Source organism: Ambystoma mexicanum, chromosome 5q (assembly GCF_040938575.1).
Source record: "Ambystoma mexicanum isolate Mex_15411 chromosome 5q, UKY_AmexF1_1, whole genome shotgun sequence".
Lineage (NCBI taxonomy): Eukaryota > Metazoa > Chordata > Amphibia > Caudata > Ambystomatidae > Ambystoma > Ambystoma mexicanum.
Window position 1 is genome coordinate 725,159,935 of NC_090933.1, and position 14,415 is coordinate 725,174,349.

The 14,415-nt window shown below is 45.0% G+C and overlaps 1 protein-coding gene across 1 annotated transcript in view; it reads right to left on the reverse strand.

Moving 5' to 3' along the window:
• Window positions 1–14,415, reverse strand: part of RPL7 (ribosomal protein L7) — a 46,316-nt gene that overhangs the window by 13,191 nt on the left and 18,710 nt on the right. The window contains exons 4-6 of the mRNA XM_069621211.1: window positions 14,053–14,190; window positions 10,839–10,948; window positions 8,823–9,033 (exon numbers count right to left, since the gene is read on the reverse strand). Of these exons, the coding sequence (XP_069477312.1) occupies window positions 8,825–9,033; window positions 10,839–10,948; window positions 14,053–14,190 (457 nt within the window). The 3' untranslated portion in view covers window positions 8,823–8,824. The remainder of the gene's footprint in view (window positions 1–8,822; window positions 9,034–10,838; window positions 10,949–14,052; window positions 14,191–14,415) is intronic.

A 14,415-nucleotide genomic window follows, 5' to 3' on the forward strand; every position in this document is an offset into this window, starting at 1 on the left:
ATTGATATATTCAAGGCCCTGCACTGAGGGCACCCATCCTTTGAGAATAAACTAGTAATCCTGTTTTGAAAGAATTAATAGCTGCCAGCTTTCACCGAAAATTTGAAAAAACGCCCTCTCCAATAGAAGAAAATAAAACCATCTCACTAGACTTGCTGCAGTGTAAAAGTCAATTCAAGCTATACTAAAATGATAACCTGGCTCATTACTACCTGAAAGCTAGCAATGTACTAGAATCCCTTATAATAAAATGTTATTTCAGTCGTGACCATCCCGAGCGACCCAAAGAATTTAAGGGCAAGAGTCTTATTGAACTTCTTAAAAAAAAGTAATTGTATTAATCATGTATTGCTGATGGCAAGTCATGTGGATCATTTCTTCAAGGCATAAGTTTATTTTACGGGTCCAGTAAGGCAAATGAACTAAGAAAAAGTCAGAGTTCTTAACAATTCTATACACGAAAGGTTGCTCCCAGATTAAACCCGACCAAACTAGTTATCCAACAATAGTTTCCCATCCTTCAGTCCGTCATACAATATCACATTTTCACAAATGGTAGCTGTCTTTAGTTGATCTGATGGTTTTCATAGTACTAAGACTGGACATCGGCTGTATACACGGCTATGCAGCAGGGAGGTTTGCCAAAGAAAAAAGCGTATAACGTGCATGATAAGTGCTGCAAATTCCTCAACTTTAAACTTGCCTTTGGGTTAGATACTGCTCACCTTCCACTAGCATTGCACCCAATAGTCCTACGAAAAATATGCCCACCTTTCACATGTTCCGACAGCAATCCATGCAAACAAACACCGAAGCCAATGAGTCTACGCTGGTCATCTGCTTACAATTATAAATTCTAGTGTCTTGCAATGTAATTTCTCAGATTTTATTATCAGACTATGCTCTGGCAAAGGCCACACCGGGCTCCGAGGTCTTCAAAGCAACAATGGCAATACAAATGTCATGTAACATAATATAAAAAAGGCTAGACTCCTTGATTCACTTAAACACCAAAACCTTGATTTTTAATCAGCTGAAGCACCGACATTGAAAACGCTAGTGAGTTGGGTTGTTTGATGCAAAGGACATAGGGTTCGACACCAATTTTTATTACTACAACCCAGGGGTTAAAAGAGCAAGTTACTAGGCAGACAAAAGATCCTTCAGTTGTCCACACATATGGCTAGTGCACATTGAGGCTCAAAACGTCAAGAGCTGTCCCCAACCTTTATTCTAGCCAAGAATGTGGAAAAGGAAATTACTATCCTGAAAATTAGGACACAAGATATTGAGGATGTGGGGCCGGTGAACGGATTAAACATCCATCAAGAGGGAATTTATTAAATTCTATGGGGGGGAGGGGGGGGGGGTTACAGTGGGTCAGGGAGTATAAAACGGAGGACCCAGAGGAGCATGGCCAGGCAGGATATCTGGAAAAACGCAACTTGCCGGGGGTAACGGCCCAAGAAAGGGCAGACTTCGAGAAAGCTAGAGCAGCATGCAAAGCAATCACTGCACTCCCCACCAATAACGCTCTGGGCCCTAGACTGCTTTACGTCCGACTTTTAAGTCGGACAAGGAGGTCCTGGCTTCTTGCCGGACCTCCCCGTTTAACAAGTTGGGTGGTCGTGGGGGGGAGGGGGCAATAGGATAACACCCTCAATGGAACAAACAAAAGGCAAGGTACTACCCAAGCCAGGAAAGGAAAGGACCAGACAGCCTGCGGCTCATACAGGGCAATTGCGCTCATTGACAGATGCCAAAATATTAAAATGCTGGCAAATCGCCTAGAACCACTTCTCCCCATAATAGACCCTGATCAATTGGGCTTTATATGTGGCGCAGACACATGACAATACCAGGAAAAGCGACAACTTTCAGTTCACAAATGGCGAACTTTGTCCCTTGTTGCACTAGACGCGGAAAAGGCCTTTGACCGGGTGAAGTGGAGATTTCTCTTCCTCTCGTGCAAAATGGGGTCTGGAGGGTATGCAGTTGGGTGTCAAAAATGTCGACAGTGCAAAATACAGCAAAAATACAATGGTTTGACTCGATAAATGTGTATCCCGTTATACCATTTAAGGGGAAGCGGGAGTGCCCCCCCCCCGGGCCCTGTAAATAGTATAATGGTCTGGGGGATGCAGGAGTGTCCCCTGCATCCTTTACATGGATTGCGGCAGCAAAACTACAGCCTTTTTGCCGCAATTTTAATACATGGAATCGTTGGAGGCCTTTATTCACAAAAGAGCTGCTAACTACCAAAACCCCTCCCCATGATTACTCTTAAATGGGGACCCGACTGACCCGGTGGCAGTATCCAGAGGAACAATACAGGAGTGCCCCCCCCCCCCATCCCTGCTTATATACTGGGAGGATAGCTCAGGGGCAGCGTGCTCTCCTTGGAAGCAAGACAACACGGAGCAACACAAGTTCGATCCAAGTCCGCGCTTAGAAACCTCTGGGTATTAAGCACGTTATAAATAACCAATCATAACATACGCCATCCACCTAGAACACCTGAGCACGAGCATAGGGTGGCAGCATTCAAACCCCCACCCCCCTCCATCCATATCCTGGATGGGTAGGATCAATGCCCTGAAAATGGTCCTCTTACCGAAACTGTTATATGTTTTCATGGCAATTCCTGCAACAAGGTCCACGTGTTAGTCTTCCGAGCACTACAGACATGCATGCCTTCACATTTGGGAGCAGAAGAAACCAAGAGTTCCATATAAGTGGATGCTGCAGCCTAGGAATTGGGTGGGGACTGGAGCCCGACCCCATAAAGTACTAGTGCGCAGCCTACATTAGAGTCTTAAGGGACTTTATGGGATGACAGAGGGAAAAAGTGGAGGAATATGGACAGAAGGGTGGTGGGACCACATATAGAGAAATATTATGGTTACACCTCAGGGAGGACAGACCTCGTAATATGTACTGCAGTGAAATTGACTCCCTAGTAGGGTACACATGGGATGAAGTGGTGCAGTGGTCCAAAAAGCACTGATGCCCGCAATTCACGCCAGGGTGGGCAGGGACAAGATTTGTCAAATGACAGCAAAGGGGATTGTCAGAAGCTAAGAAACTTGTTTGAAGGAGAGGAGATCCTCCCCCCCCCCAATGTAAAAGCGATTCCATTATGTCCAATTGAGACACTGGGCCCAGGACCCCAGGGTAAAGGTAGTGACTCTAGTTCGAAAAATGTAACCATTAACTCAGGTGACAAACACCTAATGGGAGCACTATATGGACTAATTAAAGAATGATCAGCAAGAAACAAAATTTCAGATGTTGGTACTTCACAAAATGTATTCACTTGACGATCATTTTAAAGGTTGCCGCCATGAAACATAGCTCATGTGTTTCCTTAAAGCCAATAAAACTTTTATTCAGACATAAAATATTTTGCAGCACAAGTGTGATGTCAATTATTTAAAAAAATAGTTGATCAAATATTACAGATTACACACAAGGGTATAAAAACCACTGAATGGGGCAAAACAAAAATGGGACGACCATATAATGATATTTTAGTAACTTCTGAATGTTTCTGAAAGGAGATCAGAATTGACGAAGCTATGGAAAATATGGAACATAGCAGCTACGGGAAGGTTAACGCATGCGATCAGGGGGATAACAGCAGAAATTCCTTATGGACTGGGACTTGGTGATGCAGTTTAAGGAAAGACAACAGGAGTATATGGTGACGACCCAATCATGTAAGTATTCATGTAAGCCACCACGTAAAGATTGGAAATAATGGACAAACACTCCAAACGTTATTGTGCGCACCGACTTGGTATTAGTCTTCCCAATCCCTCCCGTTTGCAGCCAAAGCAAGGCCCAAAAGCGAAATTGGCATTTTTTACCCCGGTGTGATCTGGCTGCTTCTTTTAGTTTAATAGGAATGGGAGAAACAAAGTGTGTTATGGAATGATACGATTGTTTGGTTAAAACGTGCTTAATACCCAGAGGTTTCCAAACGCGGACCCGGGGGAATCAAACCTGTGTTGCTCCATGTTGTCTTTCTTCCAAAGCTAGCACATTGCCCCTGAGCTATCCTCCCAAGACTGGGGGGGGATACAGATTAATGCTCATATAAACGAGATGGCTGGGGAAAGCAGAGAGGCTTCGAGCCTGGAGTTGGTTTATATGCAGACAGGCTGTAGAAAAGAAACCCATGCACATATTGGAAGATGGTTTCCAGACAACCAGCTGTCCTTACTGATGCAGTAATTCCAGACCGAGGGAGTCCGACGATTCTCCAAATACAAGATTCCATAAAAACACAAACTCCAAACTGCTAGTCTAGACTGCGCAGGGTATAAACCCAGGGAACAGAGGTTGGGAGCCAACCAAGGGAAATAAGAAAGTTACAGGTTAATTTTTCGATATGGTGCCATGTGCCTCACCTTTAGATTGAGTACCAAGCAACATTAACGATTATTGAAGCCCAATGCCTTTTGTATTGCGAGGCCAGATGTAAACCTGAACCCATCTTTGATGCACTGAAGCATCACAAAATGTAATACTTTGCTCATGCTGGCACAGAATTATACAGGCTTTAGTGTGGTCAACCCACTATCGGCTGGTGTGATGTGATATATGCAAATGTTCACCCACTGTGAATAGTCGTAATTTAAGTTTATGAAGGCCTTTATGCACAAACAGACCCATTCGTAATATGACAGGGAAAGGATGTTTCAAAACGTTTTACTGGGGACAATGTCCAGCTCAAACTTATTGTACTGAAGGAACACTTCCAACAGATTGAAAGCAGTGCACACACATTTGTATTTAATGCAACAGATCTGGAAAGAGCACATATTCTGACTGCACACGTGTGTTGAGTAGAGTAAACAAATCTGAGATCACATTTCTAATTAAAACCTGCAGTAGTCAAATTAAAGGGGACCATTGTCTACATTTTAATGACCAACACAAAGGGTACGCCTTCACTACATCACACTTGTACAGTAACTTTCTCCGATTCCACTCGCAGGAAAAACAAACACTTGCCTCATGTTGAAATGCTATCATTCATTAAAAGCAATTCATTTAGATTAAAAAGCAGACATTTTTAAAAACGTATAGTAACTGAGAAATATAGATTGGAAGTGAATGATGTGTGGACCAATAGCAAGATTCGTGTAAGCAATGTAAAGCGAGTTATTGAGCAATGGTTTTAGGAGTATCGAAATGTGTAGCAATTTCCAGAGAAGTTTGAATTCCGTACAAACAGCAGTTTACAAGCCAAATAGCACAATGCGACTGGGGACATTTAAGGGGTCTAAAAGCAGTCACAACTTAGTAATGGGGATGATCCTTAAAAATGCAATTCAGTGACGCATGACATTTGCTAATTGATGAAACAGCACGTTCCCACCCTGGTTCAGATCCAGGCTTAACACTAGGCTACACATTTCAATTAATGCCCAAGCACACAACCCTGCACACTTCCAAATATTAGTGTGAAAATGTCCCTCTTCGCCAAGCACCTCAACTAATCCTATAAACACTATATAACAATTCCACATGCGCCCACACTAACATCGTTGACCCAATTCATCACATTCGCCTGAATTAGAACCTCAATTATCCCTGCTCCTTTTGCTTAGCAGACTAAAATCTGGATACCACAGGCAGGGGCACAATACACCAACCTGCAGACAAGCCTACTTATATGGCACAATATAAAATGATTCCATAAGGGGACAATACAACTAGCTGAGCAAAGTGTCCTGGCAACTGGGCACAAAGACAAGAACTGGACAAAGCCAATAAAGAGCCATGCCCATTTTATATATGGGCATTTTTGAGGCTGCAAACATTGCTGAAGAGGTATATATTGCCACCAAGAGGTACACTGTTAAAAAAGGATATAGAGAAAACAAAGCTTTGTAGCTCTCCTTTGGAAATGCACATTTCCATAAAAGCATACATTTAAATATCCATAAATACAGTAGGATGATACGTTAACATCTTTTGCCTGACCCTCAGGCAGTTGCAGACAATTGCATATGGCGAAACAGACTAGGTCATCTGACAATGACAGAATTCAAGATGGCCTACATTGCACAAAATCCTGATCCTTTAGTGGAATATTTGTGTCCCTCCTTGTTACCTCATACCAAAAAAAGGCCACATTCAATTTCACCATTGAAAGGGCAACTACCATCAGAAAAAAACATCCTGCATCAACTGCCTCGTTATGACATGACAGTAAGTTTACCTCGGCGTAGTTGTAACAAAAACACCCTAGGTCTGTTAATGGTCACCCGTGATGCCATGGCAGATTTGTATCGCGCTTGTGTTGCACAGCGAGGAAAGGGAGGGGAACAAGGGAGAAACAAAGCCTTTCTAGGCCCATTGAGAATGTGCAAGTTCAGGGGAGAGGGAAAAGGGAAAAAAGTGCATGGGGTAGGGGAAGTGCAGAGCAAGGACTAAATAAACAGTGGTAGTGCAGCCGGCAAGTGCAAGGTTTAAGGTAACAGACAGGGTGTGTCTGATAAGTACAGAAAAGGGGAGCAGGGGTGGGGGGGGGAGGGAGGGAGAGGGCCTGTAGGGTTACAGATCATGCAAGGGATTGCCAGGAGTCTGTGCGCGTGGCAAAGCGAGTAGTTATCTGGACCCAAAAGTCAGGGTAACCAGGTGCACGATGCTGAGCCAGAACAGATCAGCAGGGGAGAGGAGGAACAAAGGCAGAAGCAAAGAGGAGGAAGGTCTTGAGGTGCTTCCAGAACCGGAGATTGTTCCCAGAGTTGCAGGGAGGCTGTTCCAAAGGGAGGCCCCAGCCAAAGACATTATCTACCCCTGGCTCATTTCTTAGAAAAACAACTGACCCTGTGGGAGTTCGAGGTGGAAGAGCTAAGAGCGCAGGAGGGAAGGCATTTTGGACCCAGGGCCCAGAAAGCCCTGTGGATAATGCAAAGGGTCTTGAATTGAATCCTTGCAGCCACTGGGAGCCAGTAGAGACTTCAGGGCTGGAGAGATACAATCCCAGGGCTTGAGGCCAAGGACAAGTCTCACAGGGCTTGAGGCCAAGGACAAGTCTCACAGTTCTGTTCTGGATAAGTTGCAAAGGCGGAGAGTTAAAATCAGGTAGATTTAGAAAGTGGCTGTTGCAATAATCCAACCTAGAGAGAACCAGGGCTCAACAAACAGTGAGCTTTTTGGGGGGAGGAGGGAATGAGAGGAAAGGCAGAATAACTGGGGAGGTGTAGTAGGACTGGCTTGAGACAGATTTAGGCAGAGAAGGAAAGACGACCCTGAGGTTCTTAGCTGCTGGTGGGGGGGGGGGGGTAAGGGGAGGAGGGCCAAGGGAGGCTGGCCAAAGAGTGACAGAAAAGGAGGGTAAAAGTGTGCCGAGAGATTGTTGGCAGCACACCTATCCTGATTGGCAGATAAGCAATCAGATGAGGGAAGGAGAGGAGGTGGCCGAGGGAAGCCTGAAAAGGAGTTGTCCTCAGCACAGCACTGAATATTGGAGCAGAACATGACAATGCTGTGGTGAGAGTTGCCAGCTATTGCTATTGGTTGAAAAGCCAGGGTCAGAGGTTAGACTCCTGGAACACTGCAGCTAGACGGATGGAGGAAAGGACCCAAGTTGGACCAGAGGGTCGATCAGAGAGGAAACAAGTCAAGCCAGGCCAGAGACTGATCAGTGATCCAGGTTGTCATGGAGACAGTGGAGCATGATAGTATGGTTGACCGTGAAGGCAGAAGAGCAAGTAGGATGAGGACAGAGGGTTTGGATGAGGACAGAGGGGTTAAGAGTCCAGGTTGGAAAGCAGATCTTCACAAATGTTCATGAGAGCAATTGCTGTGCTTCTGGCAGCTCCAAGCCAGGCTGATGGTCGTGGAGACAACCAACAGAATCAGAGCGAAGGTTAAGCTGCGAGATGGCCAGCTTTTCCAGGAGTTTGCCCAGAAAAGGAGTGATGGAGATCGGGCGATAGTTAGCCGGGCAGGAAGGGTCAGATGTGGGTTTCTGGAGAATAGAGTGCTTCGGTTGCAAAAATCAGCCAGGGCAGGAGCGAGGTCAATGTGGTCCTTTATGGTTTTGGAATAACAGGGGAGACCCTGTTATAAGACTGTCATAGATCGGACTTCTAGAGACCTCGTCTGGGGATAAGAGGACAGAATGAGAAAGGGCGGGGGTGGCTGTAGGAGGGCCAGAGGTCACATAAGGAGAGGGGAGAAGAGGGGGGAGGAGACAAGAGGGGGCCAGGTAAGAAGCAAGGGTAGTGCAAAGGGCCCGGGAGGCAACAGGAGAGGTACAGACGCAGCGTGGTTGGCCAGCTCCTTGCAGAATTTAAAGAGTTTGGCAGAGTTGTTGGATGCCGCAGAGACGAAGTGGGGTCTCTTCTTGGTGTGGACAGAGTCGGTATTGCCTTTGGCGCAGGCCAGTTTTTTCAGAGGATGAACAAGAAGCCTTCCTTCCATCTCCTCTCGGCCACCCTACATTTCTGTTTAAGTGTAGCTAGGTCAGGGTCGAACCAAGAATTGCACATGGCTTTGGGCTTCAAACAGATACTCATGACCCGGGCAAGAGCATCAAGAGTATCAGAGAGAAGAGTAGAGCATAGACAGCGCTGTGTCAGGATGTGAGCCAGCCAGGGGCAGAAGTTTGGGGCGAAGGTGGCAGCAAAAGCCTCAACTGACGCTTCATGGGCCAGATGTCAGAAGGTAGGTGGCAGTGGGTTGGCTTGGCTCCAACAGTTTGTGTTTAAAGTTTTACCATTAAACCAAAACCCCGCCTCTATCAAGTTTCAAGGAACCACCAAAATCAACTGAGCAATCATCGAAGGGCGAGGACTCACCATTAGTTCATCCTTCGGATGAGCCTGTTTATCTGATCTTCTCTGTTACCAGCATCTCCACCTTCTACAAAGTGAGTAGTTTTCTTCTTCATGCCACCTCTTGGGGAGGACAACTTGAAGGGCCACAGGAAGTTGTTAGCTACCTTGAAGTTCTTTCCAACTGTGTAAATCTCATGTATGAGATCTTCTACACAGATGATACCGCACTTCTCTTATAACGGGAGGGAAAAAAGAAACATGTTAAATTGTGGACTGCTTACAAAAAAAACAAACAAAAAAAAGTAAACTAACCACCACAAAAGATTTTAGGGAAAGACGATCAACAAAAACCAGAAACCACCACCCCCTTCTCCCTCACCAACTCTCATGCCTCACTTGGACACCCTCTCCCATTTCACTTAAGGTCTTTAGACAGGTCCACCCCAAGAGTCTCAACCAAACAGGCCCCCCAAGAATTATCAAGGACATTGCCTCTCTTGATCAAGCCATGGCTGATCTGAAATCACTTCTTTGTCACTGGTTCCTTCCTGCAACTTCTCAAGCAGTCCCTTGCGCACCCCTCTTCACAAAAAGCCTTCTGACAACACCCTTACCTCCTTAGTGGGCAAACCTGAAAAAGCTGGCCATCTCCCAGCTTATCCACCATACTAAAGCCCCGATTCATGGATTTGCGCCGGGGGGAAAAAAAATGAAAATAAAAAAATAGGATTTTGGCACCATTCTGCCCGCAAATCCCCATTTGTTAAACAGGGATTTGTGGGCAGAATGGCGCACAAATCCCGTTCTCTTTGGTGCAAATAATCCATGAATCAGGGCATCAATCTGTTAGTTGTCTCCACAACCACCAGTCCGGCTTCAGAGGAGCCAGAGGCACAGAAACTGCACTCCTGAACACCGGTGAAGATTTGCTCTCCAATCTCGATTCCAACTCTCCTTAAAGTTGGCTCTTCAACATCTTCATTACCCCTCTTGCCCAATTGATCTGCACCTTCTCTAACTTCCAGTGTTATGCAGACACACAGCTCTCCTTCAAGCTTGCCGCCTCCTTCCTCTCTCATTCCCGACTGTCTTTCTGCTATTCAGGCATGGTGCACTGCTCATGGTGCACTGCTAACTATCTCTGCCTCAATGCCAGCAAGATTGAGATTTATTGGACCCCAGGTTCCACCCCCACACCCCTTACTCTGGCCACCTCACCCTCCTGTGAGGCAAAAAAATGGTAATCTTCGATTCCTGTGTCCTTACATCACGGGCCTTGCCAAGGCGGCCCACTTTCAGCTGCACCTCTTTCCACACCTTCCCCCGGAAACTCATGTCTCGAGAGCTCTGGTCTACTACAGGCTGGACTACTGCAACAGCCTCTTTCCCAAGCTCTGCCCAATTTTTCCCTTCACCCCCCCCCCTTTTACTAATCCAGAACAGGACCGCAAGTCTTCTCCTTTGCCTCAAGCCCAGGTACCGCATCTCTCCAACCCCAAAGTCTATCCATGGGCTCCCGGTCGCTGCGAGGATCGAGTTCAAGGCCCTATGCATCATCCACAAGGCCTTCTGGGGCCTGGGACCCAGCTACATAAACTCTCCCTCCCTAAATACCTCCCTGCTCTAGCTCAGACTTTTCAAAGCAGAGAGGGGTGTACATTTCTCCTCCTGAAGTGCCTCCCAGCCCTTCTCAGACTTGAGCCAGATCATCTCACCAAGTTCCGAAAAGCTTCTCAAGCCGGCTATATGCGATTTTACCGAACTTCGAACTATTTTAATTTGGGCTCCCGCCTGATTTGCCACCGTTATAACACCAATCACATCCCAACACATTTTAACACCTCACCCTTTATATATTTAATGTGTTTTTCAGTGTCAGGGTGAAATGTACCACTAATGTTTCAGATGAATTGACTGGGTCCCCTCAAGACACTCCTTTTCTCTTCCTCATTCCCTCTCCTCGGCTAACGTCCACGAAGTGGGAGGTCTGCATTAAGAAGACCGTTTTAAACCCACCATGCATGCATGGATGCTTACCAAGCTGGTTCTCAATTAGAGAGTTGTCAGTCATGGGAATGCGCTGTTTTTTAATCTTCAGGTAACCCCTCTTGTAGATCAGCTCACGTACAGACTTCAGGTTAGGATACCTAAAAACAAAGTCAACCTCATTAAGGCAAAGGAGCTTTTCGCACAATTCAACATATTTTGCTCACAACTGCATACAATCTGGAACCATATTCATCACAGCATCCCACGGGAAAGGGCTGGATTACAGAACAGTAACTACATTGACGACTCTTGGGAAATGGGTCAGAAATACTGCAGTAGCATAGCCATTGTCTTGTGGGACTACAATAACGCAGAAGTGTCTAGGCCATGCTGGAACCGGAGCACAGAAAAAAAGGAGAGCAATCTAAACCAACAGCAAACGTCTAAGAAACCAGTCTAAAACAAAAGCAGAGAGATGGGCAGCCTTGCCCAGTCCTCAAGCAATAAGTAAAGGGTAATTGTCACCATTTTATAAATGGAGCACATTAAGTTTGCAACAAATGGAGGTACTAAACCCAACATTTGATGCTGCACTACAGAGTGACCAATATCTAGAGCTGCACTACTGCTGGGGAATAACAGTTAAAAAGTCCTGCACAAAAGGAGGAGAGAATGATCCATGCAATTAATTATAAAGGGCCTTGCAGTCAATTTTGCAACTTTCTAGAATTCAGGAGGATACCCCACAACAGCACCTCAGATTTATTTCAGGCAATCAAGTGGTACACCTGTTACTGTGTTAAGTGCCAAAAAAGCAGGAAGCCTGGTGAACGGGGGGGGTTCTCAACGGACAAAGGAGATTAACTCAATACAAAATAATTTAGCGTTCGTTATGTTTACAGTTCAAGAGAATAAAATTAAATAGAACAATTTAGTTAAATCGAGTCACAACACTAACGTGGCATCACATTACTATGCTAAATAGGGAAACGGTTATAAGTATTCTTACCAAACATGTGAACCATTTAAGTAATACGAATATCCAAATAAAATAGTTGAAAAACCAGGTTTCCCAAACCGACAATTCATATTTATACGTATTACACAATTCCAAACTTATCCATTGAGTTTCAGTCTATTTCTAAACCACTCCCTCTGTCCTTTCGTTCAGTTTCCTACTTTTACAGGTTCAAGCAATTTCCATAACTTTCCAACAGATTTCCAAACCCAGTAAAATGCCACGATACCCAAAAGGGCTCTTGATTCGATTGATCGTAATTGTACACTCCGTCTCCTAACACATGTACACCGAGCAAAGTACCTTACACTTTGTCAAAAAGTGCTTCGCTGTTTACAAAAGGTCTGTTAGCTTACATAAACATATCCTCCTGCTTCGGAATTCCCAAATGCGACCCTCCGATTGTTAATAGTGGAAGCCGATTAGTTCCAAGCACTAGCAAAACATTTAATACAGCGGGGCTCAGTTTGTATTTACATGGATGTGTGTAACCTGCGCTACTGGACAAATGGGTGTCGTTTTTAGTTCAATCCCACAGGTTAACGTTGCTAAAGAGAGAGGCCTTTACTAAATTCAAAGTCCAGAATTCTGGCCATGGTATCCAGTTAATAGTTGGAAAGAAATCTTTATTTAAAACTCCCTTGGCCACCAACATCCCGTTCGTCATTGTGCCTCAGATCATTTAATAAGGGACATAATGGGGTCATTGTGGACTTCACGTATAATTGCCACACCCTTAAGCAGTTGGGTGCTTAACATGATCCCTAGCTCAACTCTTAGTTGTGACTGCTAGATTAAAGGCCTTGCACCAGAACATGCCCTACAAACGATCCAACCAAGGTCCCTCACAGATAAAAGCTTTAGGCCCATATAATATGGGGTTATTGCACTATAGAGATTTAAAATAACCTGGATTGTACAACCTGGATTGTACAACCTGCTGTCTTAAAGGCTCATGAGGAGTGTTAATAGGAGTGTCCTCGTTTTGGTGATGTTGCCACCCTGGCCAGTTTGGATGTAATTTCCGTCTTATACAATTTTCCCTGTTAGAAGCGTGTGTGTTGTCTTGGTGATGTTATCACAAGTTCGTTTTCAAACATGTCTTATACCACTGTACATGTGGTCAAACGCAGTGCTTCCAATATGTCCCATTTTGGGCGGGCAATTCAACTTTACCAGACAGACCTATCTGCCCGCTTGCTGGCAGAGATTAAACCGCAAGTGAGCCAGCACACAGCCTTGCCCGACTCCCCTACAAATAACTATCAGTCCAGACATGCCCACCACATCCGCCCCTCGTTATCCAGGCAAACTCTTGGAGTTATTATGCAGCAGCAGTATAGCCTACACCAGCCATTCTGCACCATCCCCTCTTCTGTAGCTTTTGCCAGTTTTTCACGGATTCTAAGTCCACAAAAGTTACATATAAGGGTGGTCTAACTTTACCCCTTCGATAACCGGTCTAAAATCCTTATGTTGTGGGTTGTAGCAGAGCCAAAGGATTTTCTTAAATCTGTACCAGAGGAATTGTTGCCCATGCCTCTGGCAATTTTTAGGAACCAGGTTGGCCAATCCATTTGAACCTGGTGCTCACTAACTTTTTAATTTCACTATAGCCTCAACCATCAGCTCGTAAGAAATCCACAGGCCACTGTAGCTCTGGGTTTGATCTACTAGTGCACCACAAGGGCCCATTTCATCACCGGTTTTTAGCCAAGTCTCGCAGGTTTCTTTTAGTTTACGATCAACTTAGCCCTTTCACCCTTGGCTTGTGATAACATTTTCCTGGAATGAGTATTCCTAGATCCAAGGGCCCCCAACATTTGCTGCCACTGAGCATTCTTGAGAACCCCCAATGTCCAAGCAAGTTACGATAACCATGGTTTCCCCTTCTTACCAAATATATTTCCTCCTGTGCGGTTTGCTTGCATTGTCATTTAGCTAATCGGATAAGAAAAAATGTCAAAATTCTTCAAATATGTTTTATCCAAGATTACCCTAAAAGGCACCACTACCACCGGCCAACCACTTCAACCAGTCAAATTCATCCAGGGTCAAGTCAACCAAGGATTCCATTTCATGTCTGACCTCTACATGCTAGGAGTGAAGGACACATGTGACAGTATTCGGAATATTTTACAGAAACACCAACCCCACCATTCCTAAGATCTACTTGTGGTCAAGGGTTCAATTTAACTTAAGCATGGGTGTTTTTAAAAGTTAGCAAGAAACAAATTCACATACCCCCATGCAATGTAGGGTTCCACAATCTTCAGCATATTGATGGAGGCCTTATTGAGCTTCACAAAAGTTCCATTGAAAATCTGTCGCAGACGAAGAAGCTGCAAGACTTTACGCACCTTAGGACTAACTCCATTGATACTGGAAAGAGCAAAAACATCTGGCTTAACATGTATGCACACAATCAGGAGAATTACAGTTTGGAATTGGCACAGTGAAAGACGTTTCCAGCATACTATGAAGCAAAACAAACAAGGGCATTTCCAATTGATTAACAAAGAACGACACGTGATGTTGAGGTTCAAGCCCTCTTCACCACAGGCACTTCAGGCAGACTTTGGAGGTTGGGTCAGAGAAGACGTGGTC